At 64.7% G+C, this 16233-nt stretch overlaps 1 protein-coding gene across 1 annotated transcript; it reads right to left on the bottom strand.

Annotated features, from left to right (window-relative positions):
- Nucleotides 1–4542: 4542 nt before the first annotated feature.
- AIRE (autoimmune regulator) lies at nt 4543–15482 on the bottom strand. Its single transcript, XM_072807157.1, has 14 exons — nt 15223–15482; nt 14596–14770; nt 14238–14393; nt 13827–13898; nt 13191–13304; nt 12293–12435; nt 12115–12198; nt 11103–11218; nt 9993–10092; nt 9416–9598; nt 8833–8948; nt 8647–8746; nt 7021–7089; nt 4543–6100 (listed from the first exon to the last, which is right to left on the bottom strand). The coding sequence occupies exons 1-14, from the start codon at nt 15466–15468 to the stop codon at nt 6020–6022; spliced, it is 1755 nt and encodes a 584-aa protein (XP_072663258.1). The 5' UTR covers nt 15469–15482; the 3' UTR covers nt 4543–6019.
- Between the last annotated feature and the right edge of the window lie 751 nt (nt 15483–16233).

Below are 16233 nucleotides of genomic sequence, written 5' to 3'. Positions count from 1 at the left end.
AGTATGGGAAACAGGGAGGGATTAGTCCAGAGGGGGCAGAGGTCAGTTCTGCAGGACGAGTGAGTCGTGGAGCTCCACCATCCTGCATGGCGCCTGCTGACAATTCTGCAGGGGCGCCTGGGGGGCTCGGTGGGTTGAGCATCCAGCCCTTGGTTTCAGCTCAGATCAGATCTCAGGGTGATGGGATTGAGCCCCGTGTCAGGCTCTGTGCTCAGCATGGAGCCTGCCTGGGCTTCTTTCCCTCTCCCTATCCCTCTCCCTCTCCCACCACCACCCTTGGTCATACTTTCTCTCAAACAAGTAAATAAAATATTTTTTTAAAAAAAACTCATGCTAAGTCTTTTTATCACAAATAATGATGATAATAATGAATAAAGAGGGTAATTGAAAATTTTAAAATGTTCTTGCCACAAAAAAAAATTCCATTATATGAAATATTGGGAAAGAACAGAGCTTTGGGCTTGGCAAGGGGCAGGGGGCCGGGGGGAGTGGTGAGTGTGAACAGAGACCACCCGTCCTACTGAACCGTGGAATATACGAATGCAGCAAACGCTGTATCCCAGATAAACACTGTGAACAAGACACCGTACGTTCCCTCCAGGGTAACCGATACGCTCATGTTTCTGTTCACCATTTTCTTGCTTTTTACTCTCTCATGGTTTCTGAGCCGGGGCTTAGAGAATGGCTCCACGGGGTGGTCCGGGAGCTCTCATGAGGGCGGCCGCATCATCTGCAGGCTCGACGGGGGCTGGAGGGGCTGCTTCCGGGATGGCACCTGCACATGGCTGTGGGCGGGCCCTCACCACAGGCCCGCTTGAGTGTCCCCAAACATGCCACTGGCTTCCCCCAGAAAAAGCCATCCGAGGGAAAAGCCGTAGTGCTTTTGGTGACCTAGCCTCAGGAGTCACATAGGGCCCTTCCAGCACATTCTATTCACCAGAAACAGGTTGCTAAATTCAGCCCACGCTTAAGGGGAGAGGTCTAGAGCTCCCCTTCTTGAGGAGACGGATATCAAGGAATGTGTTGCATGACTCCATCATGTGCACACGACCCAGTATTTGTAGACTCTTCCTTGCCCAGGTGTCGTGGGATGCCACGATGAGGTGCCCGGTGCGGGTCTGCCTCCCGCCGCTGGGGTGGGCATCACTGCCTCCTCCCAGTGCAGCGGTGCGCATTTTCTGTCTGGGACAAGTTCTTGAGTTGTTTCACCAAGGACTTCTTCCGCTCTGCTTTCCCCTTTCCTCTTCTGGGAGCTCCTGCCATTTACAGCTTGGATCCTGGGCTGACCACCTCCATGTATGACCTGTACTTGCCTATTTTCTGACTCGTTTCTGCTCTATGTTCAGAGGGATTTCCTCCACTTGCTATCCTGACCTTGCGCGACGTTCCCTGTGTCTGCGGGCATGGTTTTGACTTCCAACAGCTGCTGTTCTCTGACTGTTCCTTTTAACAGAATCCTGTTCTTGTTTCATAAATAGAGGGCCCATCTCCCCAAGGATCTTGCCAGTTTCTTTTCATTTTTAAACATTCTCTGCTCCCTTCCGGGTCTCTTCTTTCATCCACGTGGCTTTCTTTCTTTTTGCTTGTCCTGGTCTCGGCCACGTGAGAGGCCTTCCTAATGTCTGTGAAACCTCCGTGACATGTGACTTACAGTCATTGGGCCTTGTAGGGTGAGCTTACTGGGCCACTTGTTGGGGAACTCCCCAGGACCATTGTCTCTACAGGCAGGTCAGGTTCGAGAAGAATCTTCCCGTCTCTTGTCTGGAGCTGAATGAAGAGAGGTGCCTGAGGTGACCTGACCATGTGCATTCAGTGTCAAGCTGCTGCCTCAACTATTTGTGGCATTCTCAGGTCCAGACACTGTGTGCCCCCTCCAGAGAATAGGCCTCCCGACCTCTGCTGGGGTGACGGAGGGGCTGTGAGTCTCTCCACCTGCTTCTCAGCTGGCTTGCCCCCACCCCTCCACCGAGCTAGGGTCCCCACCAGGTACATCTGCCGAGGCCTCAGGACCAGGGGTTATCAGCTCAGGATCCAAGCCGAAATATGTGATGCACAAGCAGTGCTGGCCGGTTGTAGGGTGGTGATGGCAAAGCAGGATCTGTGGGGTATTTAGGAGGCCCAACCAGAAAGCCTGGGGATGTAGGGTGGGATGGTGTTGGTGCTAGCCAGGCTGGACATCCCCTTCATGGAGGTCCACTTGGGTGGCCCACCCCATCCTCCTGGGCGGCCCTTCGGCAGTGGCAGGGCAGCCGCTCAGCTCCTGCGGGCAGGACGAGGGCTGCTCAGAGAACAGGGAGCAGGAGTCCCACCTCCGAGGTAGGAAGCATCACGCTGAAATGTCATCCATTCACTCATTCACTCACTTGCGCACAGGTCTGTCGAGAGACCAGTAGGCCTGGGCTTGGGGCTGGGGTGGGCGACCACCCACGCACCGGGGCTCCCAGCCCTGGGCAGGCATGTCCAGCGTGAAGTGCAGATGTGCCTCTCAGAAATCATACTCTTACAGGTATTTAAAAATAATCTGGGGCAGTCCGGGTGGCTCAGAGGTTTAGCGCCAACTTCAGTCCAGGGTGTGATCCTGGGGACCCGGGATCGAGTCCCAAATTGGGCCCCCTGCATTGGGCCTGCTTCTCCCTCTGCCTGTGTCTCTGCCTCTCTCTCTCTCTCTCTCTCTCTCTGTCTCTCGTGAGTAAATAAATAAAATCTTAAAAAAATAAAAATAATCTGAATGACAAAAATATTTACAAAGGAAAAATCATCCATAATCCCTGCTATAACAACCTGTGTTCAGGGCCCCTGGGTGGCTCAGCGGTTAAGCGTCTGCCTTCGGCTCAGGGCATAACCCTGAGGTTCCGGAATCGAGTCCTGCATTGGGCTCCCCACATGGAGCCTACCTCTCCCTCTGTCTGTGTCTCTCTCTCTCTCTCTCTGTGTCTCTCATGAATAAATAAACAAAATCTTTAAAAAATAAACACCCTGTGTTCATTGTTCAATGTTTTCTCCTGGTATTTCTCCCCGTGCACCCACACACACACACACACACGTGCACACACATACATACACGTATCCACATACGTACGTTCTCCTGTCCTATGCATCCTTCCACACACACTCTATACCTTCTCTCTTTATACGTGCACGTACTCTAAACTCGTAAGTGTGCGCACAGGGATATTGAGCATGTAATATAAATATATAAACATTGTAAGTTCAGTAAACAAATTTAACTTATATTAATGCTCATCTGCCTGGGCCCCCAGGCGTGTACTCATCATTTCTATTCCTGGATAATATCCCAATCTGTGGCTGTGACATTGTTTCTCAAAACAGTCCCTGAATGCTGAATGTTTGGTTCCCTTTCAAAGTCAGACTCGCTAATTCGGCAAGTATTTGCCACGCGGCCCTGCACCGGTCAGCCTGGTCTCCGCGCCGACTGCAACACGGACGCCCCCGGCGCACACGGTCCGGAGGGGACAGGCGGTGAGCAAGTAACTGGACAAAAGAAGGTCACAAAGGGGGTGTGCACTGATGGGAGGACAGGTGGCTGTGGGCGGGAACGGGATGCAGCTGCCCTCCTCACACACGGGAGAGGGCTTGCTCTGGCCCGTATGTCTCTGCAGGGGTTGGGGCGCTTGGCTGGGCCGCGTGGAGCACATCACGTGGACTCGCCAGTTCTCTGGCAGCTTCCAGCCAGTTTGAGGGTGGGCGGCTGAAGGAACTCTGCAGGTGGAGCAGCCTGGCCCGGCCCTGCAGCCCCGTGAGACCCCTCCCAGAGGGGCTTTCAGAGTCCCCTGAACATTGGCAGGGGTGTGGCCCCCCAAAAGTGTCTTTAAAGCACCAGGGTCGCAGCCGAGTGGCTCCAGAGGTCCTGCCCAGGGCCCGCGTTCGAGGCACCAGTTCATTCTAGTCCAGATTATGGGCAGGAGCTCCAGCCCTGCTTTGCTACATTCAGTCTGTGCCCAGAAATACTGGCTTTTCCCGAGCCTGCCAGGCAATTCCACGGGCACCAGGCCCTTCACCCACCTGTTAGCGACACCCCTGACCCTCAACCAGCCCAGCCTACTCCATCTGCCAAACAGGACCGGGCACCTCAGGGCAGGACTGGCTGCAGGGCCCAGCACCAAGTGAAACTCAGACCCCTTGCTCATAAATCGTTAATAATTTTGAATCGGTGACAACTGAGCCTCCAACCCAGTGCCCATGTGTCCATGGGCTTTGCTGCATCTGTGGACTGGAAGAGCCGATGCTGGTATTCTGGCCCAGTCGTGTCCCCGCTGAAGGAAAATGTGTCTCGGGGGCACCTGGGTGGTGCAGTCGGTTGAACATCCAACAGTTGGTTTGGGCTCGGGTCGCAATCTCGGGGTTGTGATCTCGGGGTCGTGATCTTGGGGTCATGGGATAGAGCCCCGGGTCAGGCTCCTTGCTTAGCATGGGATCTGCTCGAGATTCTCTCTCCCTCTTCCTCTGTCCTTCCCCAGCCCCAAAATAAATAAATCTTTTTTTTTCTTAAGATTTTATTTATTTATTCATGAGAGACACAGAGAGAGAGGCAGAGACACAGGCGGAGGGAGAAGCAGGCTCCGTGCAGGGAGCCTGACATGGGACTCCATCCCGGGTCTCCAGGATCAGGCCCCGGGCCAAAGGCAGGTGCTAAACCGCTGAGCCACCCGGGGATCCCCAAATAAATTTTTTAAAAAATAGAAAAAAGTTTCCAGGACACTTGCTAACAATGGCGAGGGACTTCTCCGGGGGACCAGTACAGCAGGGCAGGGAGGTCGGGCTCATGCCGGAACACAGCCCCAGGACATGGGAGGTACAGCCAGGGAGCAGGTGACATACTGCGGGGCGGATGAAGGACTGAGAAGAAACCCCGAGCTGGGGGCACTGGGCCACGCCCCCGCCAGGACTCCCACTGAGGGCGGCCCCGTGACCCGCCATCCACGGCGGCCCCCAGCACCTCGGAACGTGACGGCGTTTGGAGACAGGGTCTTACAGAGGTGATTCGGTTAAAATGAGGTCACGAGGGTGGGTCCTAACCCAGTCTGACCAGGGTCCCCATGAGACAAGGAGGGCCACCAGGGGAGACCCCGGGCTGAGGGAGGTGTCCACACGCCCAGGAGAAGGGCCTGGGAAGAGCCAGCCCTGCCCATCGCCTGGACCCCGGACGTCCGGCCCCCGGGACCGAGTGGCTACCGTTTGAGCCACTGAGGGTAACCAACGTGGCAGGTGCAGGGCGGGACCCCCGCCGCCGGTGTCCACGGCTGGCTCATCCAGCGTGGGCCTGCTCCTGGTTTGCTGGACGTGCCACGCAGGCTGGTACAGAGGCGGCCGTCGTTCCCGTGCCGGACAAGCAAGACCAACCTCCACCCCCACAGGAGGAGAGCCGAGACCAGGCAGACGCATGACAGCTGGGAGGTCACAGCTCGGGGCCCCGCCTGGACAGCAGCCACTCCGGTCATTGCTGTGCCGCCTGGCCGGGGAGCCCACGAAGCTGTGTGGCCCACGGCGTGGTCGGATGGAGGGGGTCAGGGCCTCAGGGGCTCAAGTCCCCAGGAGGAGGAGCCTGAGTGTAAGGGGGGGACCCAGGCTGGGCCCTCCCGTTACGGCGAGCTCCCTTCCCGCCGGCGCGGCCTACCCTTCAGGCACCAGAAATGCGGGGGAGCCCAGAGCCGCCCGAGCAAACACCCCACGGACAGCATGTCGAGACCCCACAGGAGGAGCTTTTTATTTGAGGACACGCGATGCCTAGTGTGTCCACGAGCACGGGCCGTGCCGACGAGCTGAGCGTGGACGCCACCCGGACCTTCCAGGTTTCCTGGGTCCTAACCTGGCCAGGTCCCAGTGGGGGGGGGGGGAGTGTGTCCCCCGGCCCCTCCCGCAGCAGGTCACCGTGAGCACGAGCGGGAACGCACCGGCATCCGTGGATCCCGAGGCAGGAGGGGGTCCGCTCTCTGCTGAGGCGGCATCTGCGGGGCCTCCCCTCCCCCAGAGCTGCCCTGCAGACCCCCGGCCTCCTGGCTCAGGAGGGGAAGGGGGGCGCCTCGGCCAGCGGCCGGGACATGCTCTGGATGGCCCACTGCAGGATGCCGTCGAAGGAGTGCTGCAAGACAGCAGAGCGGAGCCTCGCACCTGCCAAGGCTCCAGGGCACACTGGGCACGCCCTGGCCGCCGGGGCCGGCGGGAGTCATAAGCATCTGACCCTCCTTTTCAGAGGTAGGGAAACTGAGGCCTGAGGCACCGCGAGACATGGACTCCTCACGCAGTGCTCCATCACAGCATCCCGGGGGCACAGGGCACGGCCTCCTCGCCCCAGGGCTGCGAGGCAGGGCCAGCTCCTGCCCTCACTGTGCTCAGGGCCCTGGCACCCCACAGGATGGGGGAGTCACGAGGAGGCCCCATATTCCAGCAGGATGGGGTGCCTGCACCCCCGAGGGGGCTGGGGAGTCTTCCCCCCCTTTCTCCAACGGTCTTGGGCGGCCGCCCCCTCCACAGCTCCAGGGCCCTCACCCAGCACCTGGGGTCCCCCCCAAAATCCCCGCACTGTCTCGGACCCTCCTGTGCCCAGCCCAGCACACAGGGAGGGGCCCCACGGCCCGCGGACACCACGTGTCAGCCTCCTGGGTGTGGGGATGGCTGGAGGAGTCTGACCTCCCGTCGAAGAGAGATGGAACCCCTGAAAGCCCCAGTTCCTTCCCAGCCAGTGTAGCTGTTCACCGAAGGGAGAAGAGCCTGGGTTGATGAGGGCAGTGAGAGGTCCGGGGCACCCGCCCGCCCTGCCCCAAGGTTGTGCAGCCCCCCAGCCCCCCAGGATCCAGGCCCTCGGGACCGGATCCCCTCTAGGGTCCCCTCTAGGCCCCTCTAGGCCCCTTGGTGTGCTCGGGCTCCTGCATGCGTCTGAAGCAGCCTGGCCTGTGGTGCTTGGCACAGCTGGGGTGGGGGGGCACCTCCCAGCCCCCCAGAGCCTTTAGGGGGTTGTAGAGGAGGAGGTGCAGGCGGAGGCCCAGCCTGGAGGTGCATTACCTCGTTTAGGAGGGACTCCAGGTCGTCTCTGTGTAGAACCGGCTCGTGCCCAGAGGAGCCGTCACCTGCCTGGAGCCCAGGAGAGGAGGGTCAGTCCAATCTCAGCACCCCTGCTAGGGAACCCCGAAACAGAGCAGGACTCCCTGCAGAGGCCACAGGGGCCTGGGGGCACAGGCGCTCATGCCAGGGCAGTGCGGTGGCACTCCTCCCAGGGTGCTGGGCACAGGCAGGGTGCGCATGAGCGAGTGTGGGCTGCCCGCAAGGGCCCTGGCACCGCTGGCAGCTGGTTGCCCGAGGCCCCCAGGCCCGCCAGCCTCCACCTGCTACACGCAGCCTTCCAGGGAGAGCCGGGCAACTCAGAGAACCAGCTCGAAGGGAGCCTGTCATGGGTGGAGAAATAGGCCCCGAGAGGGAAGTCCCTGGTCCGATGCCAGCCACTCAACCACCCCACAAAGGCTGCCAGGGCCCACGGCGCCCCTGGGGAGGGGGCCAGAGCAGGGCATGAGCCACAGGAGACTGGCACGAAAGAGCCGAGTCTCAGCTCATAAACACAGGCCCTGGGAGGCCACAGCACCCAGGCAGTGAGGGAGGAGCACAGCCTCGGGGTGTGCAGGGCACCCAGGAAGGGATGGGGCCACACCCACATTCTCCCGCAGGGAGTGGGGCTGGGGGAGGAGCTGAGGGGCTGGCATGTGCTCCTCTCCAAGGTCACTGCGCGCTCCACCTCAAGGACAAGAAAGGAGTCTGCGTTTAAGAGCAAAGAGCCCAGGTGTCCGTGAAGAAGCGTCTTCTGGAGGGAAGGACCCCTCCTGGTGGGGGAGCAGGGGTCCCCCTGAGAGGGCTTGAGCACGGGCAGTGCGGAGGGGCGGGGTGATGGGAGGCTTCCACGCTGCAGCAGGCAGGTGCGGGCCAAGCCTTGGGGTTGCCGGTGAGCTCCCTCATGGGCAGGGCCTTGGCCCCCCCAAGCCGGGTTCCTGCTCAGAGCGCTGGGGGGTGCCGTGTGGCTGGGAAGGAGGATGGGCCACGGATGGGGGTGGGACTCCTTGCCTCCCCCAGGGCCTCCGAGGTTCTTCTGGGGGCAGGGACCCGGTCGGGAAGGCCCGGGGAAGAGGTGCCACCCGGAGGCTCCTGAAGGGACACACAGGACTCCCACCCCCCAAGTTCTGAGGGAGCCCCAGGAGGACTGCCGCTCAGCAGGAAGGCAGACAAAGACCGCAGCGAGCCAGCTGTCCCCAGGGGCTCCCGCTGGCTCCCGGGCGGTCACTGCTGGAGGACCAGGAGCCCAGGTGGGGTCACACTGGGCGTCACGCGCGCTTGCTCATCCCTGCTGGGCGCCTTCTCGCCGCCACCCCTCCAGGGGCAGGTGCACCCCAGGGGCTGGGAGAGGGGGCACTGAGGGCGGGGCCGGGTCACCAGGGAACAGGTGCATCCCACTGCCATCTCATGCCACCAATGCTTGTAGCTGGCTCTCCCTTCCAGGTAAACGTTATCTCGAAGGCGGCTATTTACACACACAACCCACGGCCCGGGGCATGTTCACCCCCGCGAAGCTGGCACGGGAGAGTCCCTGGAGGTGTGCCGGCCGCTCCAGCCCCCGGGGTCCCCACCTCCCCGGGCAGCACTGACCTTGGCAGGCCCCGGAGCAGCACGGGCGGGGGTCGAGGCGGGCGCCCCGTCGCCGGGGGCCGGGCCGGCGTCCCCGGAGCAGGAGCGGCAGCGAGGGGCCCTGCGCACAGCGGAGGAGGGGGTCGGGCTGGCGGCCCGCGGTGACCCCCGCCGGCCCTGTGCCCCCCTCCCCGCCGCCGCACTCACCCTGGCCGGGGGGCGCCCCCAGGGAAGTGGCAGCGCCAGTGGAAGGCGGCGGCGCAGTGCGTGCACCGCAGCACATCGGAGCCGTCCCCGCACACGCCGCACCGCGCTGCCGGGCCCTGCGGGGAGCAGCGCGGTGACTGGGGACGGGGGAGCTCAGGGACACCGGGCACCTTGGGGCTGCAGCCCCAGGAGATCTGCTCCCCCTTGGTGGGCCCCTGGGGCTGGTCAAGGGGACCCCAGAACCGCCCCCCCCCAAGAAAAGGCGGGAGGGTCTGGGGCACTGGGACTCCTCAACAGGACGGCCGTCCTCCTTGTGGGTCCTGGAGGGTGACGGTGGGAGGTAGGGGCTTCAGGATCAGGGACGGACCATCACTCCTGCCCCGCGCTTCAGAGCCCTCCACCCTCGTGCCGGGTGCGCTCCTCCCAGCACCCAACCCCAGGGCCGCCCTTGCATGGCCAGTCTGGCTCAGCCTGGACCCCAAGCCTCCCCGCTCCTCCCAATGCCCTGCATGTCAGAGCTCCACCTGGCGGCTGTGCAGGTCCTGGCTCCCAGAAGACGGGCCACCCCCCAGCACCTCCTCACCTGCTGCCCCTCGGGACCCACACACAGGAGGGGGCGCAGGGCTGAGGGTTCCAGCACCGGCGACGGGGCTGCAGGAGGTGGGGCCAGCGGGTGCTTGTAGGGGCCAGCAGCGTCCATCCCGGCTGGGGGCTCCCTGGATGGGCCCTTCGCGTCTTCTCCTGCCAGCCTCAGCCCCAGGAGGACCTGGAACCAGAGGATCAGTGCTTGGCGAGGCCCCAGGGCACTTGCACAGCACCCCCCAGGGAGGTCTGTATCGCCAGGACCCTGGGAACCCCGGGAGCTGGTGTGGGGGACCCCACCCTGGGGTTTGGGTGCAGATGCTGGCTCTGTGCCCCTAGCAAGGTCCTTGAGCCTGTCCCCATCTGAAGGCGGGGCGTGTGCAGCCCACACGGGCTGTGTACCTGGGCAGAGCAGAGGCCCCTGGGCCAGCCCTGAGAAACGGGCCATTGTGGGGCCACTTCCCGGTGTAGACGGCCAAACTGACGAGGCCAGGCCAGGGGCAGGGGGTGCAGGGTCTATGGCCCACAGGAACGGCCGGGAGGCCGGACACAGGGCCCTGGAGGGGGCTGGTGCGTACCGGGGTCTCCGCAGGTGGCTCCTGGGGTGGGGGCTCCTCGGCCCGGGGCACGTCCCGCTGGGCTCTTCCCTGGAGGCAGCTGGAGCACCTCCAGGTCCCACTGCTCACGCGGTCACCAGCCAGGGTCATGCAAGGCCAGCAGAAGGGACAGTAGACTCCCAAACACACAGGGCAGGGGAGGCCCGAGGCTCCTCCAAGTCACCCCTTCCCTTTTCCAGATGGGGAAACTGAGGCCCAGGCAGGACGGTGGGCAGAGGCACAATGGAAGCGCTGCCCCGGCCGGTCAGCGGGAGAGCCCGGGATACGGGGAAGTTTAGCCCTGGGGGCGGCCCTCCCCGGCGCGGTCGGTGTCCCCTCTGAGAGCTTCCCGATGAGCCCCAGAACCCCGGACCCCAGCTAACCTGGAGCGGCCTGTGCGTGGCTCTCATGGGCCCCACCCTGTCAGTGGGGCCTCGGAGAACTGGGGTGTTTATACCCCCGGGCCACCCACGTTTCCACAAGGGGGATGGCGGCCAGCCGGGGGGGGACAGGGTCGAGGGCAGGAAGGAAGCTGGAGCTGAGGGATGGCCCCGCCGGATGCCCTCACGTTAGTGACGAGCATCTGGGGCTCAGAGACGGGCGACCTGGCCAAGGCCACTCAGGGGGCTGGGCAGGGCCAGGGCTGGGGGTGTCATTTCTCCCGCCTGGGCTCTCCCCCGCTGGCTGCGGTGACCTGAGGGAGCTGGTGGTAGCGGGCAGGGCCGGGAGGGCCAGTGCCCTGCCAGGGACGGGCACCCGCTCAGCCTGACTTGTGGTAGGACCTTGCCTGGAGGGGGGCCCGGCTGGGGATTTGGGCTGGGGAGTGTGGTGAGATGGGACAGGATGGGGGGCCTTATTCTGCTTCTCTGCCCCCTGGGGCCCTGCTGGCCAGGCTGGGGGTGGGGGGCAGTGTGGCCACATGGGGAGGCGGGTGGGAGGCTCCAGCCCCACTGCCTCCCTCCTGGGGGACCCCACTTCCCAGCCGTGGAACGGGGACCCTTCTGGGCAGCCTCCTACTCAGGGGGCAGATGGGTAGACACGGCCATGAGGGCAGGTGGGGGGTGGCCAGGCTGACCCGGGTGCCGGGCTCACCTGGGAATGTCATGGAGCGGCGGGGACAGGCAGGCCAGGTGGAAGGCCCGGGGGCAGCCGTCACAGCAGATGAGCTCCCCGCCATCCCGGCACACGGCGCACTCGTCCTCGTTCTTCTGACACGGGCCGGACACACGCATCCTCTGGAGGATCCCGGGCTGGGGCAGCGCCCTCCCCGAGAGCCCCTCGGAACAGCCCCAGCGTGGCGCTCCCCGGGGGTGCGCGAGTCCCCGGCCTGCTCCCCGCCGGCAGACGCCGGCTCCCTGCCGCCCCTGAGCCTCTGGTGCCCACCGCGCACCCCGGGGCCGGGCCGTCCATCCTGGGAAGGCTGAGCCTTCCGAAAGCCCAGTTTCTCGTGGGCACCGTGCTCCGGGCGGCCCCTACGCGGCACGCCTGGCCCCGCGCCGCCCCTTCTTCCCAGGCACCCGCTGGGCCCGGTGCCACCTGCCTGCACCCCAGCCCGCGTGGTGCCACCTCCTCCGGAAGCCCACCAGGGCAGGCAGCCGTGTGCAGTGATACTGCCCGCTGCCCCGCCAGGCGGCTGGGGGCTCCCGGGGGGCGGGCGCGCGTCCTGCTCCTTCTTGGGGGCCTGGGGCTCAGCACCTGGCATGAGCGAGGGGCGCCCGGGTCTGTGCTGGGAGCCCCACGACGTGCTCAGCCCCATGACGTGCTCGATGCTCAGCTTCCTGGCCCCAGCAGGGGCCATGTCCCCACCCACCGGCCCGCTGTGAGACAAAGGACAGCTGGCGCCCCGACCAGCCCTGCGGTGGCAAAAGCCTGGTAGGACTTATTTTCTCTGACTTATTTGAAATTTTACAATTGTGTGTTATCAGAAAAAATATTATTTAAAAAACAAAAAGGCTCTACTCTGTGAACAGAAGCTTAGGCCTCTGTCCTCACCATCCAAGCAAGGGCCCCGGTCAAGCGGCAAAGTGGCGGATGGGCCACCCTGAGGACCATCCGTGGAGGTGAAGGAGATCCCCCCTCCCTGCCACCGTGGCCTGGGCATTACCTGCTGGAGCTGGGGCTCGCTGGGGAGGGCAGGAGGGGCCTGCACCCTGCCCGGCTGGCCTGCTCTCGGGTCACCTCCACCCTCCTGGGGACGAGAGGGAGGGTCACCGGAATGAGCTGGGCGCAGCCCCAGCTGAGCTCTGGGCGTGCTGGGGGCGGGTGTCAGGGGCTGTGCTTACGGGGGCAGGAGCCTGGGCCCCCTTGGCCCGGACCAGGGTCTTCAGGCCGCTGCTACGGGTCCTGTTCTTCCCCCCACTGGGGTCTTCGAACTTGCTGGGAGTATAAAACTCCCCCCCCACCTGGATGCACTTCTTGGAGCCACCTGGGAGGAGAGGCTGGCTGGCCCCCGCTCGGCCGCACTCTGGCCTGGGCGCCGGGTGCAGGCAGGGGGAGGCTGGGTGCCCTGCCGCTTGCTGCCCCTCCTCCCCCACCCCACCTGGCCCCCCGGGCTCCGGGCCCGCATCCTGGGCACAGGACGGCTCGTCTTCAGGGGCTGTACTGGGTGAAGCCTGTCCACCAGATTCCCATCCACCTGGAATCTCGGAGTGCAGACGTCTTTGGAAGCAGGGTCTTTATAGGGGGGATTAGCTAAGACGGGCTCCCGAGGGACACTGAGTCCAACGGAGAGGACACAGGCATAGGGAGAAGAGCCTGGCTTGGAGGCGGAGTCTGCAGTGACAAAGCCGCAGCGGCCAGCAGCCGGACGGGCACGGGCCCCTGCCCTAGAGCCTCTGGACGCCTGGACTCTGGATCTCCTGTTGTGTTAGCTGCCCAGTTTGTGGCCAGTGGTTATAACTGCCATGCTGAACTAGGGCGGGCCCCGGGCACCCTCCCTGGGGGGTGAGGTGTCCCTGTCCTGACACCCCGGTGGCCGGAGCCCAGCCCAGACAGAGGGGAGGGAGGCGGTGTGGGGGCGGGAAGGCGCTGCAGGCCGTCCCGCTGGAGAACCAAGACCCCGAGGGGCCCATCCAGGCAGGCAGAGGTGACCCAGGATGTGGTCACCGCCAGGTGCTGAAGAGGGACACGGATCCAGGGGGCCTGCATGCCCCTGGCCGCCCCTCTGGCAGCGCCGTCTACCTGACTCAAACACCTGCTGGATGAGGATCCCCTCCAGGGCCCCACAGGCTCCTGGGACATCCCCGGACGACACGGTCACGGCTCTCTGGACCGAAGTGGACATGGTCTGAATTCCTGGGGAAGGGAGCACCAGGTGGGGGGGGCGTCATCCATTGGAAAGAGGACCCCTGAGCACCTCTTTCCTGCAGGCAAGGAGGTGGCAAAAGGTGTCTGGGCTGCGGAATCCTCCTTTCCTCCCGCCCGGGGCAGGACAGACAGCCAGACAGCCATGGGTATGTGCGCTATGCACGCGTGAGCATGTGCGTGTGTGTGCACGGGGTGTGCAGTATGGGCGCTGCTGTGTGAGCCAGGCGGATGCCGTGGGCAGGACGAGCAGGGACCCCAGGGCGTGGAGGGGGGCAGAGTTCGCAGGCCGGCCCTTAGGTCAGGTGACCCTAGGGGGTCTCCGGGGTCCCCCACTCTGGGGCAAGGAGGGGACGGGAAGGGGCCAGGCGTACATGGGCTGACTCGAGGAGCCTCCTCTTTCCTGGTGCGTCTGTCCAGCCGAGGCTCTGGGGTGAGGCGCTAGGTCAGCACCCCAGGGGGCCCTCCGCCCCCACCCCGCCCGCCCCGGGGGAGCCTCCAGGCCTGGCTCACCGTTCCCCAGCGGGAGGCGCTGCGGCTCTGCGCTGCTCTCGGGCTTCCTGGGCTTGGCCTTGGCCTGGGAGCCTGCAGGGGGAGCCGCACCAGCCTGGCCTCGTCGCCCCACGTGGCCAATACCTGCGGCCAAGGGCGGTGCGGGGGGCAAGAGAGCCCCCGGGGTGCCTCCCCAGCTCCCGTGGATGCCCTTGCTTTCCTGGGCGCTGCTGTCCACAACCAGAAAAAGGAAGTAACACCCACCTGCCTGCTTCCGGGCTCCTGGGACAACAGGGGACGGCCTGGCCCACCCCCCTAAGGATCCAGAGGGGCCCAGCTGGGGGGGTGTGGTCAGGTCGTGGGGGGGTGTGGTCAGGTCGTGGCGGGCTCCCCAGGCCCATCTGCGGCCCGCCGGCTCCTCCAAATAGGTACCTGGGCTAGAGGTGACCCTTGGAGACAGTGCTGCTGGCGGGGTGGCCCTGGGCTCCTCCGGAACCTTCCTCTTGGCAGGGGGTCTGGGCAGCAGCGCCGCGGCCTTGGGGCCCGGCGGGGGCTTCCTCCCCTTCCGGGGCTGGCTGAGGTCCACGTCTGCAGGGTGCAAGCAGGGGCCGAGCCTCGACACCAGGACCCACACCTTGGGAGGCGGGCAAGACCTCAGCGGGACGGTCCTAGGCGATGTAGGGGGCTCCCTACCCCCCCAACCTTCCCTCTGCCATCCAGCTGGGACGACCCCAGCCACCCGGCCCCCAGCGTGGAGGTCGAGCCCCGCAGGACCCCGGCTCCCCCCGACCTTTGGGGAAGCTGTCTAGGATGGGCTGCAGCCGGGCGTATCTCTCCACATTGTAGTCCTTAAACAGAACCCTCCAGAAGTCCAGGATGGCAGCTGCGTCCTGGGTCAGGAGCCACGAGAGGAGCGCGTGGAAGGCCTGCGGGCAGCCTTCCTTCTCCTTCAGACGCAGGGTCTCCTGAAGCGAGAATGGGGAGTGGGAGGTCCTGCCTCCTGCCTCCTGCCCCCCAGGCCCCCAGCCCCCCGACTTCCTGCCGTCCGCCCGCCCCCAGGTGCTGCAGGTGACCCAGCACCTGCCCGTGCCCCTGGCTGGCGGGGGCGCGGGGTTACCCGGGGATGCTGGGGGCGGGAGGCCACCTGGATCTCCTCTTCGGGGACCTCACCCCGGCTTGGAGGGCAGCTTCAGGAGGGCTGGCAGGGCATTGGAGAGGCGCGGGAGCTTGTCCCGGAGACGCTGCCCCGTCCCCTCTTCACACCCACAGCCCCATCCCAACCCCCTCAACCCCACTCGGGGGGACCCGGGGGCGGGGCCCCCCCAGAACTTGTCTTCCCAGACATTGCCCCAGGCTCGAGGGCAGGGCAGGGCTTGGGGCAGGCTAGGGGGCGTGGGGGGTGCGGGTCGGGGCCCACCTGGAACTTGTCCTCGGGGACCACGTCGTGGTCGGCCAGTGCGTGCAGCAGCGGGAAGGCGCAGTCCACAGCCATGGCGATCTCCGTGCGGTGCAGCCTCAGGAGGCGGCGCAGCCCTGCGTCCCCGCCGGCCCGGGCCTCGCCCGCCATCGCAGGGTCTGGGGGCAAAGGGCTGGAGGCCCCCTCTCCCCGCCTGGGGTCCCGTGGCCTCGAGGTGCCACTGGACTTGTGGAGCGCCTGGGCCATCTCTGCCTCCCGGCCCGAGCTGGCCCTGCCCTGCCGGGCACCTGGGCGAGAGCACCTGGGTGGGGGCACCTGGGTGGGGGGGGCACCTGGGCGGGCTCACCTGAGCAGGCTCACCTGGTCAGGTTCACCTGGGCAGGCACGTCTGCAGGGCTGAGCCCAGCCAGCACCCAGTCTCTATTATAGCCGACTCCCCGACTCCCCGTGGAAAGAGCAAAGGCTGTGTGTCCCCGGAGCCAATCAGGGCCAGAGGGAGGGGCAGGAATGGAAACTTGAATTCCACACCTGCCAGCAGGTGGTTGGCTTCTCTGTCCTTTGTAAAGGAAGCTTCCAGACCAGGGCCTGACCCCTCGAGTGGGAGGGCTGGGAGGCCCCCCGATTCCTGAACTGTGGTTCCATTCAGATGGGAGACAGCCAGCACGGGTGCCCTCTACCTCACCCGAGGCCCAGCTCCCGGGCACCTGCAGGGGCTGCTCAGGGGCCCCAGCACTCAGAGTCCCTGTGGGGAGTGGGCATGACCACCTGGGCCCCCGCTGCCCGGGGCCCAGGACCTGGGACGTAGGAGGGTCAGGGGGAGGAGGAGCGCCTGTCTGAGGGCGGACTGGGTGCCCGTGGGCACAGCACTGGGCATTGCCCAGAGGCCGTGTGATGCCGGGCGAGTTGCTTTCCTTCTCTGAGACTCAGCCACCCTCATCTTTAGCCCGAGCACATCGCCCTGGGGGACCCAGGTGCCACCCAGCCCCCCTTCCTCCAGGTGGACAAGGCAGC

This window comes from Canis lupus, chromosome 30 (genome assembly GCF_048164855.1).
Source record: "Canis lupus baileyi chromosome 30, mCanLup2.hap1, whole genome shotgun sequence".
NCBI classification, from domain to species: domain Eukaryota; kingdom Metazoa; phylum Chordata; class Mammalia; order Carnivora; family Canidae; genus Canis; species Canis lupus.
The sequence above is the reverse complement of the archived record's forward strand: the minus strand, read 5'-3'. Positions and strand labels throughout refer to the sequence as shown.

What these genes read in the sequence shown, in the direction of transcription:
- AIRE (XM_072807157.1), bottom strand. Translation starts at nt 15,468, where the DNA reads ATGGCCCAGGCGCTCCACAAGTCCAGTGGCACCTCGAGGCCACGGGAC. An exon ending in CCTAGACAGCTTCCCCAAAG is followed by an intron (nt 14,394 to 14,595) that starts GTCGGGGGGAGC and finishes TGCACCCTGCAG; the next exon opens with ACGTGGACCTCAGCCAGCCC. An exon ending in CTGCTCCGGGGCCTGCCAAG is followed by an intron (nt 7,090 to 8,646) that starts GTCAGTGCTGCC and finishes CCTGGGCTCCAG; the next exon opens with GCAGGTGACGGCTCCTCTGG.